General features: G+C 46.3%; 1 protein-coding gene across 1 annotated transcript; it reads left to right on the plus strand.

Moving 5' to 3' along the window:
* The first annotated feature begins 400 nt into the window (after window positions 1-400).
* On the plus strand, window positions 401-5,293 carry AVPR1A (arginine vasopressin receptor 1A). The gene is made up of 2 exons (XM_086403905.1): window positions 401-3,200; window positions 4,791-5,293. The coding sequence occupies exons 1-2, from the start codon at window positions 2,213-2,215 to the stop codon at window positions 5,075-5,077; spliced, it is 1,275 nt and encodes a 424-aa protein (XP_086260031.1). The 5' UTR covers window positions 401-2,212; the 3' UTR covers window positions 5,078-5,293.
* The last annotated feature ends 1,504 nt before the right edge of the window (window positions 5,294-6,797 follow it).

Raw genomic sequence — 6,797 nt, forward strand, 5'->3', positions numbered from 1 at the left:
TGAAAGTGAAAGTCACTCAGTCGTGTCTGACTCTTTGTGACCCCATGGACGGTAGTCCATGGAATTCTCCAGGCCAGAATACCCGAGTGGGTATCCTTTCCCTTCTTCAGGGAATCTTCCCAACCCAGGGATCAAACCCAGGTCTCCTGCATTGCAGGCGGATTCTTTACCAGCTGAGCCATAAGGGAAGGCCCATAAGGGAAGGCCCATAAGGGAAGGCCCATAAGGTAAGGCAGGTACTTTCATTACCATTTTAGAGATATATACACTGAGGCTTAGGCAGCCATAATGAAGGACTCCCAAGGTCGAATTCAGCCCTCTTAAGCGTGACAGCCTTGAGACTGGGCATGCATGAACTGGGACGCAAAGTTGAATTATCGTTGAGAACTGCAACTCAGAAAATTTTCTGGTTTATTTGCTTACATTTCATAGATATTCTTCTCAGACAATCAAATTTCTACCATGGCCACAATACGTTCTGACCAAAAAGTCATGTTCGTGTATCTACAGAGTGGAATTCTTTTTTTCTTCTCCTTCTACTTTTGTGAAAGGCAAAGTATTAGTTGCTCAGTCGTGTCCGATTCTCATGGACTATACAGCCCACCAGGCTCTTCTGTCCATGGAACTCTCCAGGCAAGAATATTGTAGTCGGTTGCCATTTCCTTCTCCAGGGGATCTTCCCGACCTAGGGATTGAACCCGGGTCTCCCGCATTACAGGCAAATTCTTTACCATCTGAGCCACCAGGGAAGCCTCTTCTTGTGTGAAATAGCCTGTAAACAGCTCCCCCTTGCTGTTCTTTCGAGTGTACCTTCACCAAAGTTGAAAGAGCGCGCAGTTAGTATTTCTGTGCGTCCCGGGCCCCGCTGCTGGGTTCCCGCTGTTCAGAGTAACCAGTCGATAGGTAGACGGTCTTTTCCCTCTTGCTCAGAGCATCTCTTTCCTGCCCAGAGGTTGCCTCTTTCTCATCTACCGGCGCAAGAAGCCTGGCGGCTTTTCGTTCCAGCCTGGACAGCGCTGCCTGGGCTGCCGCTCTCCGGCCGCTCTCTTCGTTCACCCGAAGAGATGTCCCCATGGTTCGGCAGTAAAGCAGATCAAGTCCCCACGGACTCCTGTGGCCCAATTCCCGCCCATCCAGCTGTGGGAATCAGGCTTTTCCCGGAGAAAACCCCAGGAATTTAGTTTAGAGAAAACTCCTAAGTCCCACCCACCCCCAAACCCGCTCCCAGCCCCAGGGGAAACTGGAAAACCAGGAGAAATTCCTTTCTCCCGCTGTGATACGTGCACGCAGGCAGCCACGGGGACTGCCTTGGGACCAGCGACTGCGTCCTTCCAGTCAGCGAACGCAGGCAGGAGACAAGACAACAGGCATCAAAAAAGTTATTGTTACACTGCAGAGGAGGGTGGAGAGGAGCGGGGCGATAAGAGAAATTCCCGTAGTCGAGTTGTCCTGAGAATGAAGTTAGCCAGACTGGCTCTCCAGGGATGGGCGGACTCTCGGCTCAGGGAGAAATCCCGGCTGGCGCAGGTGGCCGTCACGCGCCAAATTCAGGTTCAAGAGCACCCGAGCGGGCAGTGGACTCTGGATTTCTAGGTACCGCGTCTATTGAAGTCACAGTCAGGGTTAAGGTGATTCTTGACGGAGGCTTGAGAAAATGATGGGAAGCCTTGAAAAGCACGTCCAGTTCTCCGAGCTTTTTTTTTTTTTTTTTCTTTTAAATTAATAGAAGAGCGGGGAAGCATCACCATCACCGATACGCCGAGGAATCCGCGCTTTCCAGCCCCACCCCTGCAGCAGTGATGAAAAAAGGACAAATCACCGACGTAGGAAGTTGGGAGAAAGGAAAATCCTGGGGGAGAGGAGAGGGAGGTAGCGAGAGTAGGCACCGAGCAGCCTCCAACCACTGGGGCGAGAGGGAGCGCGATCTGGAGAAACAAAACTCCGTATTAATAATTTGAGTTTGGAGTCCAGGGCTTTCGGAGATTGGGAGCGCACCTTCCAGGCTTCGCTGGAGTTGAGAAAGGGCGGAGCAGAGAAAGAGAACGGGCGACTCGACCGAGAGCCGCTGAGTTGGCTGGTGGGACTCTGAGCCCGGAGGCGCCTGCAAGAGAGGGAGCAGAGCCCGGCAGGCGGCGAGCGCTGGCAGGAGGGAGCGCACCGCGCGAGGAGGCGGGAAGGGAACGGGCCTCCACCGAGGCCGAGGGGGCGCTGCATGGACAGCATGCGATTCTCCGGGAGCCCCAGCGCGGAGCCCGCGAGCAACTCCAGCCGGTGGTGGCCTCTGACTGCCGGAGGTGCCAACACCAGCGGGGACTCGGAGGCGCTCGGGGAAGACGGCGGCCCACAGGCGGACACGCGCAACGAGGAGCTGGCCAAGCTAGAGATTGCCGTGCTGGCCGTGATTTTCGTGGTGGCCGTGCTGGGTAACAGCAGTGTGCTGCTGGCGCTGCACCGCACGCCTCGCAAGACGTCCCGCATGCACCTCTTCATCCGCCACCTCAGCCTGGCCGACCTGGCCGTCGCCTTCTTCCAGGTGCTGCCCCAGCTGGGCTGGGACATCACCTACCGTTTCCGCGGACCCGACGGGCTGTGCCGCGTGGTGAAGCACATGCAGGTGTTCGCCATGTTCGCCTCGGCCTACATGCTGGTGGTCATGACCGCCGATCGCTACATCGCCGTGTGCCACCCGCTGAAGACGCTGCAGCAGCCCGCGCGCCGCTCGCGCCTCATGATCGCCGCCGCCTGGGTGCTGAGTTTCGTGCTGAGCACCCCGCAGTACTTCGTCTTCTCCGTGGTCGAGGTGAGCAACGTCACCAAGACCTACGACTGCTGGGCCAACTTCATCCAGCCCTGGGGTCTCCCGGCCTACGTGACCTGGATGACCGGCAGCGTGTTCGTGGCGCCCGTGGTCATCCTGGGCACCTGCTACGGTTTCATCTGCCACCACATCTGGGGCAACGTCCGTGGAAAGACAGCAGGGCGCCAGGGCACGGGCGCCCCCGCCGAGGGCGCGGGCGAAGGCGCCTTGCACCGAGGAGTCCTGCACGCACGGTGTGTTAGCAGCGTGAAGACCATTTCCCGCGCCAAGATCCGCACCGTGAAAATGACCTTCGTGATCGTGACGGCCTACATCGTTTGCTGGGCACCCTTCTTCATCATCCAAATGTGGTCTGCCTGGGATAAGAATTTCTCCTGGGTCGGTAGGTGTCCGGAGGAAGGTGAAGAAATAGGGGCTCTGTGTTGGGAATAAGGGGAGTTGGCAAGGGAGAGAGAAGTGGGGAGAGAGAGTCTTTTCATACATCCTCTAGGGCCATAGTTCTTAACTTAGTGAATGAGAATCACACCTTGAGTAGAATGGTTAAAAGATACTGTAACCAGCTCCTAAAACCACAAATCCAGAACCTATGCCCTCCCGTCAGCCACGCAGTTACAAAACAGAAAAATTTACTCTCTGTCAAAGCACTAACAACAGCGTTAATACCCTGCTTTCAAGTCTGCTGGATTCAGGGAAATATTTATACTGTCATGACTGCTTTTTGCTAGCTTGTGAAAAGTAACACACTGTAAAATTTTTGTAGAAATGCCCTAAAATAAGGGTAAAACAGACATATTTTTCTGAAGAAAGATTTTAAGTTTTTTTAAGTTTTATTTATTCCTCATCCAGCCAACAAATATTATTGTGCATATTTTATGCTTGGTCCTGGGGGTATGAAGATTAAACGCCTTGCAGGAAGATTCTTAAGTCATTTCAATTTGGCATTTAGCTAGTGTTCTGTTTCTTAACATAATGTTTTATTTTTTTTCACTGTGCATAGGTATGTTGATGATTTCCATTCTTTTTGAATAGAATTTTGGTCACAGATCATGATCACCTTTAAGATTTGCATCTTAGCACAAAGTTTGATGAAATAATCTGTAATTTATTCTGGCATAACAAGAGTGAGAAGACCCAAATTTATATTTAATAAGGAAATGTCAGTGCTTGCCAATTATTCTTATCTTTAGAAAAGGTATATTCTCAGTGCCTAGTTCTACTGTGAAAGGTTATATTTATGTGGTTTGACAATGCAATTACACACACACACACACACACACACAAAATGGTTCAAAGACTGTTGGAATTTCTTAATTCATCCGTTCTCCATAATATAATTTAGTTGTTTAAACCACAATCAAAGAGGGTTTTCTTTTAAAATTAAAAGAAGTTTCTAATTAGCCAAAGAAAACAACTAAACACTGCATCCTTCAGGGACCTAGTTCAACTATCCCCTTTGTAAAGAGTTCTTACTACAAGAATGTGTTTAATATCAAAAAAAAATTTAAATGACTAAATATGGTCCATAGTGCCATACTCTTGCCTAAGTTATCAGGATGCATACAGTTTGGTGTATGTGGCTATGGACTCTTGAGATTTCACTGAAATGACAGCCATTCTGTAAGTGCTGTCTCTATTAGCATATGCTAGTGCTAACACAAATGATTCAAAGTTTTATTAGTAAGTGATTCAGTATTCGTAGCCTCTTGAAAGTCTCCCTTATTCTACTTAAATATTTTAATAGTGGTTTAAAATATCTGAATTAATTTCAAGGCATCTTGCTCATGAAAATATTTTACAACCAAACAATTTCCATTCACCAACTATTTCCCTGATTGATAAACAAAATACTTCATTTTCTATATTGACCCAAAACATTGTCCCACTTTTGTGAACCAATAAAAGAATGAGTTTATCCAGTGCTTTTACTTGCGTTTGATTAGTTAAATGCTCTCCCCTTATGTTTTCCATACAGAGTCAGAAAACCCAGCCACCGCCATCCCTGCATTACTGGCTTCCTTGAATAGTTGCTGCAACCCCTGGATATACATGTTTTTTAGTGGCCATCTCTTGCAAGACTGTGCCCAAAGCTTCCCATGCTGCCAAAACGTGAAACGAACGTTCACCAGAGAAGATTCTGACAGTATGAACCGAAGACCGACTTCCTTCACTAACACCCGAAGCCCCACCAACAGTATGGGAACATGGAAGGGCTCACCTAAATCTTCCAAGTTCATCAAATTCATTCCTGTTTCAACCTGAGCCCCCTGTGTTCACGCAGTCTGACTCTTGTAATGGACTTTTCAGCCCATTGACTGAATCCAGCTAGAATTATTAGACAAATGAACTTATATAAGATATGATTAATCAATCTGTTGAGTACAAGACTGTGTTTCTCCTTGCATTTTTCACATTGCTACAAGCAAAAGCAATGAATTGTTTTATACAGAATGTTAATAAAAACATGCAACACTAAAATCTGCAGAACTAATTCCTAGAAATAACAGAAGCCATATTTCTAAAAGAATAATCATAACCACACTTTATATTTTTCTGTAGGTTTCCTTTCTTTTTATTTCTAACATAACTAAGGCTTGATTGGTTTAGAAGTCATATAATGTAGGGGCATTATTTCTGAACAAAGTAATTTCGTCATCAGCCTTAGGGTTTGAAAGGAATTGGAAAGGACTTTACAGAAATTATGTTTCTGTCCAGTAAAATCAATTTGTGTATCAGAAAATGCAGCCTCTAACTGTGGCATGGAGATGGGATGGTGCCTTGGAGAGATGTGAGAGCTTGAGCCTTATTGATCATGGGGTGCCTGTTGCAGAGTGAAAAGGGGAAAGTTCTGTTAGAACCTATAAATCACCTCAATTTCAGAAACGTCACTTTAAAACTGGCAACTTCCTCCTTTGGTTCCTCATATTTTATTGGATGTGAAAGGCATGATTACCAGGATATTGAAGGTTAGAGAAAATGTTGTCAGCTGGCCAATGATATCTTTTTGCTCTCATTGCAAAGTTGCTTTAAAGTCAGATTTGTATGACAGATACCTGATTTTCTTAGAAGGGCAGAAAAGACAGATTGCCCAAGGGACTATGGAGCCTAATCTCTAGAACATAGTAAACATGTTTAGACCAGTGTTCTAAGGTATCCTGTGCTACCCTGGATATTAACACCATCATTACATCCTGTTTGGGAAATCCAGATTCATAGCTGTGAGTCTTCTAAAAAGTGACTCAGGATACTGAATGTCCTCTCATGATTATTTAAAAATAACTTGGACCTTCCTTCTGATCTCCCACCCATCTAACAGTTTCATAGTAGAGGAGAGACAGGGTTGGGCAGGATGAGGGCAAGGAAATTGAAAGAAAACTGCTCTGCATCTAGTCTGCCTTCCTTCATTATTAAGTGTGTGACTTGAGGCAAACAACTTCAAATGACAAAAAGCCTCCATTCACAGGGTTGTTGTAAGGACTAAATGAAATCAAGTGTATGAAAGGATCTTCCTAAACTGTCAAATGCTATATGAATGCTACCTCTTGCTTTTATCATAGTATTCTGAGGAGGGGGTGGGTCTTCAAAACTGCACAGCTTTTTCCTGTTTACTTTTCACTAACCAGAATGTATTGGTTTCATATCTGGCATACAAAGTCCTAAAATTTAAATATAGCTCTGCTGATTCATTGGAGAGCGTCAGCAGCGGCCACTACATTTTAACTTCTGTCTAACCAAAGCTTTCCAATTTAAAGAGAGCATTTCTTTCCTCTGGATGCAGGTCTTTCATTTCTAGACAAAGATACATTACAATACTACTTGGCTGTTGTCACTGCATTCTTCATTAATGGAACTCAGTGGGGTTTTTTGAGCTATTTTGTATGGCTCCTTTTCCTTCTTAGAGACCCTGCAATGATTTGAGGATACATCATAAATACTTCGCACCCCTTAGAGGAAGTAATAGTTATTTTGATAGCATTTTTTT

This window comes from Bos grunniens, chromosome 5, assembly GCF_055505025.1.
Source record: "Bos grunniens cultivar Pamir isolate PY7600 chromosome 5, Bosgru_T2T1.0, whole genome shotgun sequence".
Taxonomy (NCBI): domain Eukaryota; kingdom Metazoa; phylum Chordata; class Mammalia; order Artiodactyla; family Bovidae; genus Bos; species Bos grunniens.

Bases quoted from the DNA above. Each gene is read 5' to 3' on its own strand.
- AVPR1A (XM_086403905.1), top strand. From the start codon at position 2,213: ATGGACAGCATGCGATTCTCCGGGAGCCCCAGCGCGGAGCCCGCGAGC. The intron at 3,201-4,790 runs GTAGGTGTCCGG...TTTTCCATACAG, and splicing joins TAAGAATTTCTCCTGGGTCG to AGTCAGAAAACCCAGCCACC.